At 36.6% G+C, this 22,682-nt stretch overlaps 1 protein-coding gene across 1 annotated transcript in view; it reads right to left on the bottom strand.

The window, feature by feature from the left end:
* SV2C (synaptic vesicle glycoprotein 2C) overlaps nt 1–22,682 on the bottom strand; it is a 113,576-nt gene that overhangs the window by 82,330 nt on the left and 8,564 nt on the right. The window contains exon 2 of the mRNA XM_064402719.1: nt 4,274–4,974. Within this exon, the coding sequence (XP_064258789.1) occupies nt 4,274–4,850 (577 nt within the window). The 5' untranslated portion in view covers nt 4,851–4,974. The remainder of the gene's footprint in view (nt 1–4,273; nt 4,975–22,682) is intronic.

The raw sequence follows: 22,682 nt of genomic DNA on the forward strand, positions 1-22,682 counted from the left end.
AGACTATTAGAAATCACTGAGAAACAATTGGCCTCTGTAAAAGATATGAGTGAATAAAAGTGCCTAATGGTACACATGCAAAAAATAAAATTAAAATGTTTAAAAATAATCACTAAATCCTGAGATGCTGAGATTTTTTTCTGTTATTGAGGTGGACAGGCCCTGAGCAACCCAAGTGAGTTAAAGCTGTCCCTGCATATTGCAGCGGGTTTGGATTGCATGACATTTTAAAGGTCCCTTCCAACTCAATCTATTCTACGATTCCATGACAAGTACAAAAGAAGAACGGAGGTGTCTGTCTGAAAAAGGTGCCAACTGATGCAGTGAGGAGTGGCCTCATGACCAGCTGAGCAGGAGTCAGCCTGTATGTGCTGCCAACTATGGTGACAGCAGTGCAGCTCTCAAGGGTCCTACACACAAGGGTGAGCACTTAGAGGTGCCATGGGAGAACCAGTGGCAGGATGGCCAGAAGGAACATGGCAGCCTGAATGGATATAGCTGGGAAAGAATAGCTTGGCCTAGCTTATATTGAAATATATAACATTGAAAACAATGTTTCAGTATTTCAGGTACAGAGATGCTGAGGAAAGAAAGGCCATAATAAAAATATAACATTGAAAGAAAATGCAACAACCCAAACAATGCCAAAACAATAACAAAACAAAACAAAACAAAACAAAACAAAAAAAAAAAAAAAAAAAAAAGCCCCACACAAAACAAACCCCCACAATAAAACTTAAGAACAAAGGCAAAGACAGAGAAAAACTGGGTAGAAAAGTATACCCAAATCAGGGTCCAGAGAATTAATCTCTGTTTCTGACTGATAAAATTAAAGAGATAAGAAGCAAGCAGGAAAAGTGTTAAAATAGCATGTCTCACGAAGGTACAGTCTTGCTCCATTGCTGCCAGAACCCAAGAGGCCAGTGTGAATCCACTTAAATGCAGGAATTATATATACACCAAGGGACAAGTATATATACACCAAGTTATATACACACCAGGGACACCTTTCTCTGATGCTTTGTGACATGTCACTATAAACTTGGATAATTTAAGCTAGTCAACTGCCCTTTTCTTAAGAAAACCACTTACTTGAGATGAAAAAATAATTGCTTTATTACTGAATTCAAAAGATAGCTTGAAGCCAGTTTGTGGCACCAGCACACCCATTATGTGACTTTATAGCCTCTGAGACATATCTGGTGATCAACAAACAGTGATCTCAAGCTCATGCAAGGGTCAAAATGGAAGGATTTGGGAAATTGTCCTTGTGAAAGTGAATTTTAAAAAATAAAAGATGCAACAGGGAGGGTCAATAAATATCATCACGTGTTTTTAATTAGCTCAAGTTCCCTAGTAAACTCTCACGGCATGATATATGAGAAATTACTTTTTACAACTAAATCAATGAATGCTTTTTCAAAGACAAATTAAGATGCTCTTAGTGTGTCTCTTGACAGTCTAGAAAACTGCCTAAAAAATAAATACTGTATATGTGTACTGATTTTACCTTATAACTCTTAGCACTAGTCTTGTGACTTTAGTACTCTAACAATACCAAAATCCTCTGGACTAAGGAATTCTAATGAGAAAAAGAATTATGCCTGTCTGGAAGACCCTAGTTAGGATATAATTATAAGGTGAAATCACAAATGCAGAGTAATTGAAATGCATGGTGGTCAGAGCTCAGTTATGACAACATAAAAAAGCTTTCACTAAGCATTCACTGGTACAATGAATATTTTGTATCAGTGGAATTACGGTTATGCTGTCTGCAAGCAGAATATCTACTCTGTTTATAAGCCATATGTACATTAGTGTACTGATGACTTGCAGCTTATGATACATTTTTAGTAACAATGGGAAAGAAATATATTTTTGGTGAAATTATTGCTAAAGCAGTCACGTGCTGCAATGCCCTCAATACACACTGGGAAAGAAATTGCTTATCGCTGTTCTTTCCTGTTTTTGTATGTTAATCTTTTAGAACACAATTATTTGTTTGTTAATACTACAGCAGAGAGGCTAGTTTTATATTATTGCAATAGGAAGATATATTATGATTTCTATATTTTAGGCATGAAAATACATTGCTTGCACAGCTGAGTTTTCCAGAGCTGTTACCTTAATTTTGTCAACAAGCATCATTTATACACACAAACACATACACACACACACACCACACACACATACTTGTAACTATGATGTATTTAACAGCTTCTGTACTGAATTTAGTTAAACATTTACAGACTTATTCCAGTACATCTCAAGATAGCATCATAAGCACTCTACCTCAACCTTCTTGACACGGGTCAGACCCCAACAGGTGGATGTGAATACTCATGGCCTCTACTACTGTGGGACAATACTCCTCGATCCCAATTCCACACACCTCCATAATATTTAATGCAGTTGTTTAGAAATAATACTATTTGTAAAAAATACAATGCATTTTGAATTAATTGGAGATTTGGGGGTTAACCTCATATTTTATTGCCCTGGATAACAAAGACAACTTTGACTCTTTCATTTGTTGAGCAGGGTGCATGTAGTAAAAGAAGCAGGTTTATCAGTAATTAAAAAAATGAGGGTGAGAAAAATTATTAAAAAAACCTATAAAAATTACAAAAATTATAAAATTTGAGGTGTAGATTTTAAAGATATTGTCATCTGCCAAGGACTAGATGAAAAAAATCATGTTAAAAAACATATTGGGCATTCACTACTTTTCTAAGATACATTGCATGTTATTACCTGCACTGACTCATTGACATTTATCTAGTAGTACAGGTTTGCATTGTTTTTGTTTCTCATCCTCCTTCAAGAAGTAGACTTGAGAGCTCACAGGTCCAAGCATGACACATACAATGTTAACATTCAGTGTAAACAAGCAATACAAAACAGATTATATGCATTCAACCTCTTTAACCATTAAAATTGTAATAATTTATTTCCCTCCATTTTAAGTTTAATCACTGCACTATAGGCAAAGTTGTTCTAATAACAAATGATCAAATAGCAAAGAATAACGCAAAGGACACAGTCATCTGAGAACTCCTCATCTGTTTCCACTTATGCTTCTGTCACCTGGAGGGATGCTTAGAGATGTAACTGTGGGAGAGTGCAGTCCACAATATTGAAACTCACAGAGCCAAACTGCTGCTATCAATATGTCAGGAAAGTGAGCAAAGCTAAAATGAGATCTGTTGTAACATAATCACATGCTGCAAGGATGGAGGGTACAAGCAGAACATCTGGTTGTAGAAAACACCTTTTTGTAGAAAACAAAGGCTTTTAAAAGCCTTGTAAGTCCTCCTTTTCTCTAGTCTTCAGGCCCAAGTTACTTATCTACACATATACATTTCATTTCCTGCTCTGTCTCAATTGCCCAGGTTCCTACCTCCCCTCTTCCTTGGGGAACCATTTCTACAACTTTTCTCCGCAGCCCTGCACCACGAGAGCCTTGTTTTACATTCTGTGCCCAGGCATGTCCAGGGAAGACAGCATGGACTTGATTGCAGTACTGCTGCTCTCACCAAGCCACACAAAGCTGGCTCAGACTGCCTATTTTCCACACCACAGGAGGGAGCAGGCAAGGGGATGAGACACAGCCTATTCCCATCAGCAGAACAGACACAAAAAGCACACCTCAGGCTCTTGTTCATCCTTCTGCCACCCTGACCCTAAGTAAACAGCATTCTCTTTGAATGGCTAGTGAACAGTCATTGGCATAAAAGAACTAAAAATAAAAAGAGTGAAAGGCTGTAATAGATAGCCTTTTCACTGGATTTAAAAAAAAATTCTAGATTTAATTCACCTCACCATTTCAAGGGTTCATATGTGAAAATGTTGCCATACGGTTGTATCATCTGCTCTTTATTACATCTATATCATTTCAACAGAACTCCAATTCTCCATCTGTAGGCTGGTTTTGTGGTTTTGCTTTTTTTTTAGATTAGTTCATTTGGACATCTACTCTTGTATATGAGAACAAAATCTGCCCATCTCCTTATTAAGTTTTACAGTGCAGTCTTTCTGTTTAGTGATTCATTTACAGACTGACTAAGAAAGCAATAATCTAAATAGAAATATAAAAATAAAGCTACAATATTAATTAAATTCTTAATAAATATAATTAATTTTAATTTAAATAATTGTATTTATTCCAGACAAACTTCTCTTTATAAAAGCTTCTCTGTTGACAAATACATATTTAGTCTTACTGGAAGCAAATATTTTAATAGCAAAAAGATAGAATAAAGACTTTACTTACCAAGCCATCCTGATCCAGAATTGGGTATACACATATCTGTTTCAGCACTGGGCAACACAAATCCAACCACAAACACTTCAACCCCATCAGCCATTAGGGCCATTCCTAGCACAAAGAAGAGGGCCCACTGGAAACGACCATGGCCACATTCTTGTATTATCAATTCATATTGCTGTGCCAGCTCTTCTTCATCAGCTTTCCTCTCTGTTTCCAGTTCATGACGATCCTTGTATTCATCACGCATAGACTGACCTAAGGCCATGTCATCCTTACCCTGCCCCATGTTGGGGATTCCCTGATATTCCCCTTCATAAATTTCATCATCTTCATCATGTCCCTCAGTTGCTTCACTCGACCCTTCATCATCATTTGCTTCTACACCATAATTTCCTCCTTGGCCATAGTAATCATCATCATCTTCCTCATCCTGGAATCGACTGTAGGATCTCTGTGTGTAGCCATCCTGGGCTTTGTCAACTGCTTTATTCACTTTTTTCACTGCTTGCCTCTTCACCTCTTTAGCAATATCTTTGGCCCCTTTCACTAATGAAGTCCTGTCTTTGTAGCTGTCCTCCATCCTGTATCAAAGAAGGATTGCTGTTAGGCTGCAAAGTCACCTGCCAAATATTGTTTGGAATGTCTATTGCGTGTTGGACATCAGTGGAAAAAGCCCAGGTACAAGTGAAGCTGTAATATTCAGCCTGTAAAATATAAGAGAAAAAAAGCTTATACTTCATTATTTTTAGATGCCTCTTCACACTGATCACCCCAATCTGTATTTAAGCACTGGACATCACAATACAGGGCTTCAAATATAAAAACCTGCATTTTCTTCAGAGATACAAATACCACAGGTTACAAGGAAAATATGCTAAAGATAAATTTAATGTATCTATCAGAGGATCTTCAGAATTCAATTTTTTACTTTCTAGTCGAAGATGTCAGGTTTTATTCTGAAAGTAACCAAGCAGTTCCATGCATCATACATAATATTGACTCAGCTGCAACATCCTTTCCCATTTGAACTCCCTGTTTTGTAGGAAAGGGCTGCAAGCACTAACATTTCTCTCAGTGAGTTACCATGAAATATCTCTCTAGCCTTCTATTTAACACAAATTCTGCACAAAGTTAGTATTCCTCCAATCTGTACCAGTGTCTCAAAGCTGACTGAATTTGGCCAGTGTATTCACACAAGTCTTAGCAATATGAAATCCCACCCTAAAAATTACACTGCGGGGAGCTGTGTGGGCATAAGTGGTGACACTTTCACACTTTGGAGATTCCCAATACCTAAGTCATGGACAGACACATTCCTTTCTTCACTGTCTATACTCACAGCAGGGACAGAGTGAAGCAACTGTGTATTATCAGCTAATGCATCTCCCAGTGTGTTAGTCCAGCATGAGTTCCCACTTACCAAGCTGCATGAAAGCACCAAGACATTTTGTCCCAGTTCTCCTCCCTGCTCCCCTGCTGTATCTTTCCATCTTGTGCAGCCCAAATGCAGATACAACAAGTCAAGAGGATTTGGCTTATTAGACTGAATACTAACCATTCCCTTCTTCTCCATGCAGTTTTCAGGCATATCTGTAAGACATCTTGCTGACCACACATCTGCACTATCATTAGAGGCAGCAGAAAGAAATAGCAGCAGCATGCAAGCATACAGAAGGAAGAAGTGCAGGATCATATTTTGGCAACAGCATTTTTTGGCAGCAGTCTGTAGTTAGAACAGCTAAAATCAATTACAAAATTGCACCATTACTCATGTGTCTAAAGTTAAGGGAGTGTGTGTGTGTGTGTGTGTGTGTGTGTGTGTGTGTGTGTGTGTTTGTGCATCCATGCACATATGTGAATCTGGACATTGCAACAGATTGCAGAAGCCTCCCCTCTGGGAGAAAGCAGGCTACAGTTTTTTAGCAGTGCTTCTAAGAAAACACTGCCTGCTTCCAGCTTGGGGAAAAGGTTATTTTTAACCATGATCATTTTAATGATCTATTTTCCAGCATTACCTCAGAAAAACTGCAGTAATGCAACTAAGGAGGCAGTGAGATATGATGCAGGAGTAAAAATAGATGGAAATTTCTGAGCTAATCTTATTACCCTTTCCAAAGCAGTGTGAATTGCCCTCAGAGCTTTATGGGCGAAGACCAAGGAATGGCTTTAAGAAGTTGTCCTTTATTTATTCTACTGCATATACTGTCTGCAGAGGTATACTCCAGACATGAGTTTTAGGACTGATAGTTTGAGGGATAGAAAAAACTACAGATTGCATTAGATAAACTAAGGATGTGATGTATTTCTGATACAAGAAAACAAAGCCTACAATCACATAGACATGACTTTAGAAGCTAAAAGGTATTTCCCTAGATTTTTAATAATAGAAATTCACCTGTAGTAAAAAAAAAAAATCTTTATTTTTAGTACCTTCCTCTGGATTAATTTCATACATTTTGACTGTTTCTGAAAGAAATCAGATGTGATGGCACTATTCAACTATTAATGCGAACTGAAGCATTTACTGGAATAGAAATACAGCCTTAAAAAAGCCCTGATATAATATTTATGACTGAAAACTGTAGCCTGACTTTAGGTACATGATGATCCTTTTAAGTAGGTCATCCTGGTGAATCTTTTATGCCAAGGCAGTTTCTTTAATTACAGCTTTTCAGTTGTCAAGGTGCTCGGTAGAAGTTATCTTTCTAGCTAGAAGTATCTACTAGCTGTTACTGCACGCGGAATGCATCAAAACATTCACTGGATCTGCTGAAGCCCTCTACAAATACTTTCAAGAATGCCATGAAATCCTAACAGGTACTTTTCTGAGTGTTAATGAGTACAGTGTGTTCCTAAATTTTAGTTTATTCTACAGTGTCCATGCAAACCATTTAACCTAAACTCTGACTTCCTCTAATTCTTAGACTGATATTTGTTTTTTTTTTGTTTGTCCAGTAAGGGTTTTTAGTTGTCAAAATCCCTATTACTACAGGGTGCATATGTGGGTGTATGTGTGTGTGTGTATATATATATATGTATATATATATCTTGAAGAAAGCAGGAGTTTAGGAATACCAAATGAACAAAGAGTCTAAGAGCCAACACTGGTAAAACCATGCTTTACTCTTCTGTAGTACACCTATCCCACGAGTTCAACAGACTCAAAAAAGTAAAATTGCAAAAGCAACTGAACTTGTGCTGCAGTTTGTGATAAACCAGGAACATCAACAAGGATTTTTACCTCTCATACTCACTGAAAGCATAACCCAGTCATCAAAAACCATGCAGACAGGCAGAGCAAGATTTCTGTCTGGGCAGAAATCAGAAATGTCTCTCTCTTACTGAAGTTTCCAAGCAAAATACTTAATCTGAACACTTTTTTAAAACTGCTTGGCTTTCTCAATGAATTGAAATCTGTGCCTTAAGGTGATAAGTACAAAGAAGCATAATTTACAGCCCATGCATGATAGCTTCCCACCCTTTCAATTATGTTGGACTGATTACTACAAGTAAGTAACTGGAAAGTCTGAAAGAGTAAGGATTAATGACTACCTGAGTAGCATAAAGAAGCAAAAGCAGAGATGATAGTCTAGCTATACACTCTTCTTCGTACCAACCAATTCAGCCAATATGTTCACTGACTTTCACTAAAGCAAAAACCATATTCCTATTCAATTCCTTCAACTGGAACAAAAACAAAACAAAACAAACAAACAAACAAAAAAACCCACAAAAAAACCCCCAAAACCAAACCAAAACAAAAACAAACCCAAACAAACAAACAAAAAAACTCCCAGGAAACTAGTGTTTCCACCAGAAACAGAAATACTCCTTCAGGAAACACCTACAAAAAAACCATTTTGTAAAAACACTCAAAGATGCATACACAAAATAAAAATCAAAGCATTCTTTTGCTCTAATATTTCTTCTTTTCCACTATGTTACATTCACAGATTTCAGTATATTTAGCATTGTGTATAGATTGTGCTACATCTGAAAAAAAGATTGGATATTACAAACTAAATCAGTGAGATCCCATAAAGTTATAAATCTATGACAGGTCAGAAAACTCACTCCCACAAAGAATTAGATCTTTGCTTAACATAGGCTGTGAGAAGACTCACTGGGTACTCCAAAAAGTGGTATTAACTATATGTATATAAGATAATGAAGTCTTCAGAACAGATCTGGAAGTCACACTCAAATGTGCATCTCATAGATCATAACAACCTCCAATTTTACTACCTTGTCAAATTATTTTATATCCTAGGTTAAATAAAGGCACCTGCACTATGTTAATTCACAAACAGAAGATGCTATTGTCTTGCAAGTGTTCTCAGTAATTAAGAAAATAAAACAACCCACGCTTGAATTCACCAGGATATCTGCAAACTTTCTGCTCATCTCTTCAATGTGCAAAGCCTTCTGTTTACTTTTCCAGGGTAGTATTTACTTCAGTATGACCTAATAAATAACAGATTCCTCAATAAACGGTATTTATTTATAGAGGTATTAAGTTACTTAAAATAAATAAGAACTGGCATCAAAGCTGGTGTGAAGCAGATTCATTTTGGATAATGCTAGCAGATTAAAAACTAAATTCTGTATTTTAAGAAAATTTTCTTTCTCTCATGTTGAGAGTCACATTCCCAGGCTGCACTCTTCTAGCTCAAGCTGCAGTAGACAGAACTCTGTGTAATACTGCAAGGCTGCAGTGCCACCACCAGTGACTGTCCCCAGCACTCTCCCTGCTTGGATGGTATTTTCACCACTGGTCCTGTACCAGCACTTGTCGCTGCATCCTCCCTGCAGACATAACACACGTGTGCAAGATGAGCATAAGAATTCATTTGTCTAGTACCCATCAATGATCCTGAGTTCAGCAGAAGCAAGGTCTTCATGGTACATTGCAATCTCTTTTTTCCCATTTTATTACTGTCCTTCCCCATTAAACCAGCAGAGATAACTGTTTCCTCACTATATGCTCTACCAGCCCAGCTCCTCTCAAACTATTTAACTAATTAGAACAAAACAAGTGGAATTGCTTTTAGCTTGCTTTTACTTGAAATTTCATAACCTTTTTCAGAAAAAAGACCATATTTGCCTGAAAGCAAAATGTATGAGGACATCTGTCTTTAACAAAAAAATATTACCTTTAACTGCCCCTTAGAGCCTTAACATATCACCAAAACCAAATAACTCTAATAATTCTTTCCTTATAGTGTTTTTGATCACAGGCCTAATTCTTCCCTATTTACATCTGGATATATAAGCAATGAAACCAGAACCTGCAAAAGCTTTACTTTAAGCAGTGCAAACCAGAAATCTAACAGTATGATGAAATCAGACCACATAAGACAATGAAATCACAAACCTAAAACAAAAGATATAAACTCTGTCCAGTGAAAATCAGGAAATCTTAACTGAATAATCTCTGATAAAAATGCAATAATATTGTAAAAACAGATTTTCCAAGAAAGGCTGAGTGGAAAATTATAGGTACAAATTTAGGAGGTGGGACATTCTTCACTTTATGCTTCCATTATATTAGCCCTCCATGCTTTACTTCTATGCTCTAAATAACTTTCAAAGAACATCCTGAAGAAGGGTGATATAATGCTGGTAAGTTTTATGAGCACAACCATCCTAACGCTGACACAGTCATGTCTAATTCAGCTCACTCTTACCAGTCTTCTAAACCTCTTTGATCCACAGTTCCACCTAAGGTCACAGTCTGGAGTGAAGGTTCATCTGTGTTCCACCCTCTCTTATTAATCCCCTTTCATTCTTTCTTTTGACCTACAAAAAAGGTTCAATACTGCCAGCAAGAGAATTATTGAAGATAAAATAGATACTACCTACTCTCTGGTTGTAATAACAACATCTAATTCCTTAGAATTAGACTCAGTTCAATGCACCCCTAACAGGCCAGACTGAGTTCCAAAACTGAAATAGCCATATCTACTAATTAAATTATAGCAACAAAACTGTTAAGACCCTACAGTGGAATGAACCTTTCCTTCATTTTTTATCTAATCAAGAGCTTGCCTTCCTAGGAAAAGATGACTCAACACTTTGTTCAGTCATAGGACATGTTTTGAGAGGTCTTGTTGCCTTTCCCACAGTAAAATGTTAACAGAGATTAGCATATACAAAGAAAATTTTGCTAGTTCATCATTTTTAAGGGTTTTTTTTTGTTTTGTTTTGCTTTTTTAAATCTAATGCTTCCTAGTTGTTACTGTACATAAACACCACAGTTTTGATTGCTTTTGTCAGTTTTGCAGTCAATCTGATCACTATTTGACTACTTTAAGCTTCTACATGCTTTTAGTATTACCTGGCAAATAGTAAAAAAATTTCATTCCCATAAAGACAAAGCGACGTCACTGTGGTTTTCCAACACTGCGATTTTAATTTTTTTTTTTGAATACTATGCTTCTTGTGGTCTTCTTAAGTGAAGAAGTGCTCCCTTCCAGGCACTTTGCTATTCACTCAAAGTGCATATTATTTCCAGGATCTGTGTTGGGTGGTGGTTAACACGAGCTGAACGCATAATTTTGTTCAACAAGAATTGACAAGAATCAATCATCCAGCCTGAATGACATAAGCTAAGTGTCATCAGTAAAAGTTAATGAGATTTCATACTCTACCCACATTACCTGAATGACTACCCAAATCTTAGGAAAGTTTAAATTTCATTATTGGTAAAAACTTCTTTTTAACCAAACATATCTCTGTACTTTTAGGTACAGAGATATGCTGCCTTAAAAGTATAAAAAAATTGCAAAATAAAATGGTTTCCTCTGAAGCCAAGGGCTATCTCCCTTCTCATACGTACTTCTCCTGAAAATTCACTTTCATCATCAGTGCTTCCAATATGTTTTTTACTTTTCAGTTGTCAGAATCACAGTGGAAAGCATCATCCTGCATTTAAATAATGAAGGAACAGCAGAAAGCAGTTGGACAAGCAAGTTTTCATTGCGCAATGCTAGCAATAAAAAAAAACCCCACAACCCTCTACCAAAAGCACACCGACTAGCAATTTCTGTCTTTTATCTGCCATTGTCATGTTTGCTGCAGTACAAAAAGCAGACAGGTCTTCTCTGAAGTAAAGGCCCACCAGCAGTCATTAATCATTTGAGATCAAAAGAAAGCAGAAAAAATTCCGCTCACAAAGAAGAAGAGGAAAACCTGGGGATAAATATATATTTTAAAAAATGTATTTTAAAACCACCAAGACTGAAGTTCTAAGAATAATAGCCAAGGAGTCCTATACTGGAAGTAAAATAAGAAAATAATGCACTGTGGAAATTCTCCAGGGACGAAAATCTGCAAATGCAACAGGATAAGCCTCAACCACTGAAGCAGCCATTTCTGAAATTGCTTTGCACAAAGCTGTGATGTGCAAGTACTTTGAAACAGCAACTGTACAAATACTAGACTGACAGATGCCACAAAACAGCACTGGGACTTGGGGAAAGCTTGGGAAGGTTGAAGGGCATCTTGTAGAGGAAGTGGTATTACAAGCTGGAATTACATGTCTTTTCTTTCCTCCTGAAATAAAAGAGGTAAGCATTCTTTATTTTTTAGGAGTAAATACAGGGTCACACTCTGAGATCCCACTGGGAAAAACTTTCTGAAAGCATGTAACTTTTCATTCTGTTGAATTTCTGCTGGGGCACATCATTCCTGTGCCTGCAAAATGAGAGTCTAAAGACTCTTCTCAGTTCCGCCAATTCTGTCTTTATCTGATTCTGGTCTGTGTTGGCCTCTGCACAGGGAATCAGCTGCTGTTCTCAATAAACCCTGGTAAGAGTGTAGTGGTTTCTCAGCATAATGTTAAAAGGTACTTGAAGTCCTGGTTTCTCATCCACACTCTGTTTCAGTCACTCTGCTATTCACTCAAAGAACATATTGTTTTTGCTTTATCTTTAACATTTGGTACTTTTTGTTATTTGTAACAGGTATATTACTGCCATAGCTCATGAATCTGGCTATGCCAAAATGTAAATTTAAGATGAGAAATATATAATTTTAATTAAATTAGTATTTACATTGTTTAAATCTAAATCACTCCCTTAAATTTGCACACATGGCCTTTTGGATTCAGGTGAATAACAGGCAAAACACGTTCCACTATGACAGCTAGGTCACTTTAGGAGGAATGCTCTCCACTGATTGAAGGGAATATTTCCCCCTCTGCGTGGCCACACTGACACCACATCCAACTTCATGCACTTCATCATCACCATAGTCTGCAGAGGATGACTGGAGTGGTTAGAGGTCTGGGATGCATGATGCACAAGGAGAGTGAATCTTTTTTTGCCCAGTCAGAGAGCAGAATTCTTAAGGAGAATTCTTAAGCAGAAATCCATTCACCATCCCCCATCATCTAATGAGGGATTAAAATACAAAGAGGATGGGCTCTTTTCAGAGGCAAAGACAAAAAGAAAAGAGGAAACAGCTTCAAGTTGTAGCAAGGGAAATTCCAGACAGTTCTAAGGAAGAAATTCTTCATGTTAAGTCTCCATCCACTTACATGGCTACACAGAGGAGCACTGGGATTCCCAGCACTAGAGGTATTCAAAACTTAACTGAACAAGACTGAACCATTTAAATCCAGATCCGAGACTAGGTAACCTCCAAATTACTTCTTCACCCAAATTACTCTATCATTCAGACATATAAAAAAAAAAAGTTGATTTTCACACATTAAATAAAGAGCTCTATTTTTATAAATTAAAACCAAGCATCAAGTGCTGAATATGTCAATATATAAATATATCTTTTACAGAATAACAAAAAAGGTTTAGAATTCAGTCAGGTAAACTAGAGAGAAACAAAAGGACACCTCAGCAGAGTCTAGAAGATGGGTGACCATTTAGGTCCCTAAACAGATAAAATTGGTTAATTTGGTTAATTTCATATGGGCAGCAACCACTGCCCATATGAGAAAAGAAAATAGTCTTCTGTTTTCATACAAATTTCATTTTGGAGAAGCACTGGGCAAAGATGAGAGAATTGAACAGATTCAAAATATATATCAGATTTTTGTCACATGCTATAAAAATGCCAACATTTTATGACTTTTATAACTTTGCTCTAGTTCAAAATGCTTGATCACTAGTGATTTTGAAATGCAAAAAGAATGCCACTGTTCCTGCTATTTTTGCTCTGTTTTGAAAAGTAAAATTAGACCATAGATAGCATTTACATTTCTTGATGCAAATTAATTAGGATATGCAGAAAATATGTAACAAATGCTATAGATTATTAATGTTCAAAAGTGCAAGAATTTCTTTTAAGATGAGCTCCTTAGATAAACTACACATAGTATTTAATAATTTTCTCTTTCCTACTTTGAAATAGTGGCAATTTAAACACAGAAAAATTAGACCACTTTCCAAACTTGACATGGGCAGGCATAAAAATATGATTTCAAATTTGTATTTGGTGATTTAAGCACATTGCTCTTTGAACTGTGTTTTTCCATAAATTTACTACTTCTGAGAGAAAACAGCTTAGAAAAATACAGACACCAAATAGAAAGCTGTATAACTACAGAAGCAAAAGCTGTACATGTCAGGAACAGATCATTACACATAATAAGGCCATAACAAAAGTTGATAAGGCATATACTTGCACATAAGAAGTAACAATGACTTTCAAATTCTGTCATGGATATTTCTCAATATAGGAACTCAGCTATAATCAAGAATGACAGAAAAAAACACCCATAGAAGGCTGTAAGAAAAGCAGCCTGATAATATGCAGACAAGAGGTACCTAGGCAAAAGGTATTTTAAGTGTTATCAAAATATATCTAAATATTTATAAGATATAAAAATAGCAAAAAAAATTCCAATGAGTTTAAGTAGAAAGTGAATTTAAAATCTTTACATATTATTTTTCCTTCTGAAGTAATTAAAAGTTTATTATCTCTCTTCAAACATCTTGGCACCTCACATAAAAGAAAGAGGTTAAGGAACAGATTATTGTACTTTGAAAGTAGCCTGCAATCTTGCATTGTTTTCATTTTTGTACAAGAACAACCAAGACTCCTAGACTGCTTTTTGCAAAGTGGTTTGGTTTAACATTCACCTTAGATTTTCTCTGTTATTCTTAAAGAACAGGGTACATTCTAAATTATTTGGCTGAAAAAAATTGTACTGTATATACTTCAGATCATGTACACCAATATTTTCTAATTCATCCTGTTTCTTTAGAGTTTTCCTAGTATTTTTTTCTGCACCATGCCTCATGCGGCATTTTTACTGGAGGGTTGTGATCACGGTAATGTATTGCTCATCTTCAGATATACCCAAGCTATTTAATATTATGGAACCTGGTACTCAAATAAAGTGCTAGTTCTGCTGCACTAAAAAAAGTGATTTCGCACACTCCTAAAATCTTACATTTCCTGGTGGGGAAATGCAACAGTTTGAGGTGGAAATTACTTTTTCACAATGAGGGCTGACGCATTGTCTACCAGGCCTTTACTAGGTAAGAAAGGAAATCATGACTGCTCAATGCTCCCTAAACACAAATGGGGCTGCTAAAAGCCCAACTACATTTTACTTAAGGCTACACTGACTTACACTTGTGCAAATTGTTTACCTCATTTTATGCCACACTGGGAAAAACAGACTTTGTAATGCTTAGCATAAACTCATACTTAATCGAGATTCAAAAAACATTGTGTGTTGACTACACATCTTCATTTTTTTATCCTGAATCACACTATTATTGACAGTTGCACAGTGTATATGTGCCTATATGTGCAGTATTTCAGCATGTGTAAGAAAACTTCAAGTAAATGAATCAAAGTGCCTGTGGATGCATAGGTCCCATTAAAACACAAATATAATGCTTTCGCAGCTTATATTTTACACCACTACTTGGTTCTCTGAACTCCATAAGCCTTTATTTTATGGACTTGATAGCATAGGTGAGAAGGAACCATGAAAAGAGACGAATATAATGGACAGATGAAAAGTCTGTACTGAAAATGCAGCAGACCCAAGCTTTTCAGATTCAGGAACTTAAACTTCTAACAAAATGGAATTTATCTGTAACTCAGAGTACATTACACAATCTGAGCACAGCCTCAGTGTGGCTTTTTTCCTTTGGGTAGAATATGTAGAGATGGATGGCACGACTGAATAAACACAGTGCTCTACCATTAAAAGCACAAAATAAAGGCAGCAAAATGAAGATAGAAGAGCTGGTAAATTTTATTTATCAATTTCAGAAAGCTTTCCGTAGCTTATTTTGAAAACAACCTACTTGACAATTTGAAAAAAAATGTTCTGCTCCCTATGTTTGAATTTGCACAGCAAAAAGGTGTGGTGAGCTGAAACATCTGAGAAATAAATTCTGTCATACAAACCATCTCTATTTTATTTTAAAGCAGAAGAGCACCTGGTAATCTTTGTGCTTTATAGGCATGAACAATTCTCTGATTCACTGAGATCCTCAGTATTTCACCTTATTCTTAATCTAATTCTTAGTTTGGTTCTTAAAATATTTGACATCCAGCAGTGAAGTTTACAAATTCCCAAAGTTCCCTGCTTTGAAACTGATTGCACTTCTTCTCTTGTAGAGTTTTAATTGGCTGTCAGAGCTCCTGTCCCTCATTAAGACTAGATCCACCCCTGCCTCACCCAGTGCCCCTTCCAGTATACCAGATGCTCTGCCATGGACTCAAGTTTGCTCTTAAGCTCAGACTTGGCCACCCCAAGTTGAGCTTCACTATATCTGCACTATATAGCTTCATCTGTCTCCTATCCCCTGTTGTTCCTGAACCTCAGACTGGACTTCCCTGACAGATCATAGACATGACCCTGCCCTACTTTGTCTGATGAGCACCAGATACTTGATGAAAACTGTTGCTCTCGCCATGCTCTGCATCAGGACAATGTTCCATCTGTGACAGCACTGCCCACACCCTGGTCCCTCACATCTCCTGTCCTGTCTTCTCTCCTGGAGCAGTCTCATGGTTGCTACTCCCTGGCAACTCTCATGTGGGCCAAAGCCTGGTCTCAGCTAGAGGTCCTGAACCAGCAGGCAGAAGGTGCTTGTGAGAGGGGTCCCAGTGAGACTTGCAGGGCAAATTAGGTCTGTTGGGACAATCAGCATCCTCACAATCAACAAGGTCATATTCCTGATTTGCAGACTACCCTTAGGACCATGAAACTTCATCAAAAACGGACAATGAAGCTACTGACAGCAGGCTAAATTCTCTATACACAGGTCCGTCCCTCTACTGAAAATTCTGAAGGCATCTCTAGTCTCTAGACACCCAAAGTTTGAAGACAGCTTTAGCCATAGAGAATGATATACCCAAAATTATAAAGCCTCTTGGGACCAAAACTATAATCTATAGCCAAAAACCCAACATGGCAGTATTTTTCATTTGCAGTCTCTGACCACAGCTGTTATCAGAATGGCTGGTTAGAAGCCTCACTTTTGACATAGGCAGCAAGTGTAGTCTACAAACAGACATGCTCAGTTCTCCTTTCTGGCAAGACAAGGGGAACACACTGCACTTCACACACTGAGTTGCACTTTTTAGCATCAAGACTCTTACCTATCTGTAATCTCATATTTCTGTTCTGCCACATCAAGCAATAGCACACTCTTCAATTCTGAAAAGGGTGTTTGCAAAGAACATTAAGGATTAAGATTTTAGACTGGATTGGAATAAATTAACACACTCACACTGAAGGCAGGGTGATTGGCAATGAACAGGTGGCACCTTTTATAGAACAATTATCTTCAGTAGTTTGCTAGGAGTGTGTGCTGAAAACAGAAGAGAGACAATTCAAAATTCTGTACAATTTTTAACATTGACCGGGTTTATGAATTTATAGCACTTCAGCATTTTTATATTATGACTGAAAATTCAGGAAGAAAAATGTCATTGAAAGAAACCTTTGAAAGGATAAAGGTTGAAGCAATAGAATCTCTGCAGCACTCCTGCACTCAGGATCATGGGCTTGATTTCCTGTGCTGCCATTCAAGTAGCATATTAGATATATTATCAAAGCATTTTCTTCTGTCAAACATAAAGAGGAGACTGGGAGTCATTAGATATCTTCTGGAGCAGGTGGTGTCAAAAGCCTTAAATCTGTTTTGTCTTTGGTATGGAGCACACCAAGAAAAACTATTAACCACACAGTTCTGAAGGGGGCATAACATACTACATCTGCCAGCTGCTGAGACCAAATGTATTAATTTATTGATTCACATTAAAAAGATTTTAATTAAAAGGAGCTGAAATAAAAATATGGGGGGGAAAAGTCAAAATCAGTAATTGTTGCTTAATAATGAAACAATACTTCCACTTTATTGTATGTGTTCCTGCTAAAAGGAGTAGTTGTTTTTTACAGCAATATAAACTAGGCACAGTCATATTTTTGACTGTGTTTTCCTCTAAACCCCGAGGTTCAGTATAATATGATAAATCAAGCCATTAGGAAAGAGTTCAGCAGCCCCGTATAATTTTTCAGGTCAATTCCATGTTTTAAAAGGTGGAGCCTCCCCTCACTGGTTCAATCCTTAAAAGCCATACATTCCCAAAAACGTAAGAATTACTTAACGTTTAACAGCTTGGTTTTATCTTTCATTAGACAGTGGTCTCTGATGCTGCAAAGGTCAAGAAGGTACCTTCCTGACCTGTCTGTGTTCTAAAGCAATTTCCCTTGAATTTATGTCTTCCATCTGATTAATTATTATCCCTATTTTCCACTCTGGCTCTTTACTGATATTGCCCTCAAACAGAACCAGTCATGACCCTTCAGCAGATAATCAAGAACAGAAGCCTGCATAGTGGTACCATGTTCAAAAGTGCTTTTTTGTTTAACTGAAGATATTGCTGCTATCAGTCACACAGAGAAGCAATGACACATCAATAACATCCCTTGACAACGGGATCATACCATTATCAGCGCTTCAAATACACTCACAGAACATGTTAAAGGACACTATTTGCACTCTCCAGTGATTCTAATTCGCCCCCATGCTTGGGCACTCATCATTTAAATGGTCTATATTACTAATAGGCATTTAGAAGCATTTCAATTTTTCTCCTCTTCTGACTTGGCTTATAATTATCACTTTTATTTCATCCAAAAGAAACAGCAAGACCCTCCTTATGCAGCCATAGTGGGGGCCCTGGATGACTCTAATCAGATAATATTTTTGGCTCAAAGGCAGGAAATTTTCTGCCAGTACCACCAGTGCCAGCTGACTAATGAAAGCAATTGGTCTCTTGCGTACTCTGGGGCCAGGGAATCTGAAGGGAGCATAAGAAGAAACAACACACTTGTGTAGCAGAGGTATATGTCCAAAACAGGCAAAATGAACAGCAGAGTAAGTCCAAATTAAGACCCAGTATACCATAGCTATTGTCTAAAATTAATTTTTTAGAGAAAATTAGGGAAATACTTGGTGTGGCAGCAGCTCTCTTCACAGAGAGCAGCAGGCACAACTTTCCCAGGAAAATGCTGGGGAAGGTTGTGAGAAAGCTCAGAGAAAGAAGCAAAACCAATTCTTATCGCTATTTATTGCTCCTGTTGTTTGGCACATGTGGAATGTGTTATGGAGATTGTTTACCAAAAAAGGGATTTCTTAATTGGACTCTGGTGTTGGTTGTTTGGATTGATTGACCAATTAGGTCAAAGCTGTGTCGTAACTGACTGAAAGGGTCACAGGAGTTTAGTTTAGTATTAGTGTAGTATAGTATTAGTGTATTATGTAGTATAATATAGTATAGCTTAAGAAAGTAGTTGTTCAGCCTTCTGCAATCATGGAGTCTAAGCTCGTTATTCCCCGGATGGGGGATGCCCTGCCACAATAACTTGGATGTCATGAATTTTTACATTTAATTAGAAAAACTATTTTAGAAGAGACATTTTTACTTTATCAGCCAATTAGTTATTGATTATAGTTTATAATCAGCTTTTAAAAAGTATATTGTGGTGGCCTCAGGATATAGGTCATATTAAGTGCTTACTTCCTTGACTATTTGTGCATCAACTTTCACTGAAAGCAGTTTTGTAGATTGTATAGTTGACACAACATTCAGTGTTTGCACCCCCAGAGCAAGGGACTTCCCCTTTAAGGAAGTTCTTAATCTAACCCAAAATATTACAGGAATGTGTATCAGTGCATCTTCTCTGTCCACTGCATGTGCTTTCCTGGCCTCTCTATGTCTGTCAGTGGTTCACCCCCAGAGCAACACAAAAGCCTTGCGTTCTCTGCTGTTGTAGCACTCTTAGACCAGCACATAACAGGTTTTCTTAATGGCATTTTTAACTCTTCCTCGGATTTTTTAAAAAACATCTACATGTTTACAGAGCCCTTAAGGAGTAACTGTTCCTTTCGAATCAAGTCTATTCCATTTATGCTACACATTTTCTTAGGAAATTGTATTGATTAAAAATAGCTTACTAATTGAAAATCCACATTCCTAAAATATCAAAAACACAAGACACCACCAAATTACTGCTTCCATTGTTTTAAAATATTAAATAAAATTGATTTTAATATTTTAACAAAAGCAATCATTTAAGGAAAATTGCTAGCATAAAGTTCAACCAACAAAAGAATGTTTAAGCTCACAGTAGTTCATTTTTCCAGTCACAGGAGTGGAGGAAGGTAGCATATTCAAACCTGTAGTTTGCTCCTATTCCTAGATATTGAAATACAGAGATACAAAAGAGCTTCCCTTTTTTTCATGTATAAGAGGGACAATATAAAATTATTTTTCACAACCACAAAAAATATATTTTTACCCCATAACCACAAATAAAATACACTTAAATATACTTTATAAAGAGTCATTAATATCTGACAGAAAAAAATTTAATTGATAATTCAGCTCCATTTCCTACTCATGTCCTAGCAGACACTTTCTCTGTCAACACTTATTTGCCACAAGTTTCCATTTTATCAGCCAGGTGGTCTTATTCTACAAGGACCTCTTCCCTTGAGGAAATAATTTATATGAACCACTCCCTAGCAAAAAATAATATTATAGATACATTACATATCTATGTGCATATAGACATTTGTACATATATGGGGAAAAACCTTCAATGGGTGTTTTTTAGAAATTAGGTTTCTGTGTTTTGAATTCCCACAATCTGCTTCTGTACAACATTGGCCACAGAGCTAGGATTTTTTAAATTAAATATTGCATCTGACTGCATTATTTTTAAGGTTAATAATATGAAAAAATATTGAAGAAAATATGTCTAAATTCTTATGCCCCTACAATCAGAAAAAACCTTTCAGCAGAGGACGCAAAAATCCTCAAGTATTTCTAAGAGAAGGAAAGAATTAGCTATGGCTGTCACATGTGAGCTTGGATAATGAAGGTAAACTTTCTGTCTCACCATTAGCCCAAAGTAACTTTGATTGGTAAAAATCCCTAAAGCACTACAGTCTTCATGTTTTCTGAGCTATGTTAGGATATTTTTTCAACATATTATTTCCACCTTAGAATTACACATTTCTTACTATGTTACTATGTTACTGGACTTACTCAAATTCTTTCTGTGTACTCCTAAGTACAGTTCCCTAGGAAGAGAAAAATAGCCAAAAAGCTGAATAATGGCCAGCTATGAACTAACACTATATGCTACAACATCTCCATAAATAAACAGAGAATTAAATGATTCTGCAGTTTTGCAATTTGGAAGAACCACAGAAGAAGACTAAACAACATAAATTTTCAGCTAAACACATTTTTTTATTAGGGTTGTTATCTGGATTTTGTATGTTTATTCATTTGATGGCATCTATAGTGATTCTATTCTGAAACACTGTACCTGAAGTGAGCATATGTGAAGCCTAGAAGATTAAGGAAAAATTTTATTCCTATCTTTTCCACAATGTCCCATAAAACACCAAAGTGGAATGTTACACACTTCTGGTAATACCCTTGAGTTCCTCATATTTCAGCAAGTATACACAATAAAATGATTCTTTGGTGATTTCTATGAGTAAAAACTACTTTAGAGAGCAGTCAATATATTTAAAGAAGTTGGTTTGCAATAGTTTCCCAAATTGTGGAAAATGTATTTTCTTCCTCTGGGTACAGAGCTGACAGTTATCATGCTCATTTGTTACTAGAATACAGAAATTAGCAGGTAATTTCTCCAGTGAAAATTTGTTCTTCTGAGAAAAATTACTTATTTCCTACAAAGAAACAGTTTCCCCATCTGCTAAGATGAAGTAGAATGGTAGCAGCGTGACATTCTACTTAATCACTTTGTACAGCTGATTACAGCAAGGAATCTTCTACACTGTTTCACATGACCCCATGAATGATAAATATTTGTTAAAGACAGAAAATAAAAGAACTTAAATCAACTTTGTGAGTTCTGGTAGTTTTCTGCCATGAAACTGTAGCTGAAATTGAACTGAAACATTTTAAATGAGGAGGAAAATTGTAAGCAACATTTAATGGTTTTTGTGTTATGCGGAGAAAAAACAACATACAGCAGGCAATTCAGTCATCTTCCTAAGCAAAAGGGTGAGCTGGGTATGAGAAATAACTATTACTCACAGGTAATGAATTTCAATCCCAGCTGGGGATCTGAAAAACATTTTCTTAATTTTCAAAAAATGAAGTCCACTGATACCTTCTAAAGCAACTGGTAGGCCAAGCAATAACTTACATGTAGTAGAGAAAATCACCCTAATGGGTTACCCTTGAATTGTCCCTTAGTCACTCCAGTCAAAAGATGTGTCAGAGCAATACTCAGTGGGTTTTTTTCAGTGCTTATAGTCAGTTGTTCCAGATTCATAACCAACACTGTAATGCTATTTTACAACAGAAAAAAGTTGGGGTTTTTTTTCACCATTTAACAAATGTGAACTTAAAGACAATTTCCAGGAATCTTCTTGTTTCTACCAAGGAAGTTAGTACAAAACAATCAGCACTCCACACAAAACTGCCTTGAGGAGTTAAGGTGTCCAGGACTAAAGCCTTATGGTTGCTTCCAGAACAGCTACTATCTTCATGAAGAGACATGGTCATGGACAGACAGTGGATAGCCAAGCCACAGCTCCAGCAAATACTTTATGGGATATTTGCATTTTATTAATTTGGATTTTAGCTGCTAAAATGCTTAAGGAGAAAGCATTGCTCTGTTCAGTATAGGACCTACTAAATAATGGTCTTTAAGAACAGCTACTTTTATCTAAATAACCTATTTTCTAAACATCCGGTTCTTAAAATGTGTTTGGACAATTGCCTAGAGGCTTTTTTACCTTCCCTGCCTTCTTGTTTTTCTGAGCAAAGACACAGACCCAAACTGATTGTATTATCTTTTAACCTTTAGGAGTTTGTGATTGGTTGTTCAAGTGTACAAGGACTGATTCCTTAATCATTTTTAATACAA

This window comes from Passer domesticus, chromosome Z (genome assembly GCF_036417665.1).
Source record: "Passer domesticus isolate bPasDom1 chromosome Z, bPasDom1.hap1, whole genome shotgun sequence".
NCBI classification, from domain to species: Eukaryota; Metazoa; Chordata; class Aves; order Passeriformes; family Passeridae; genus Passer; species Passer domesticus.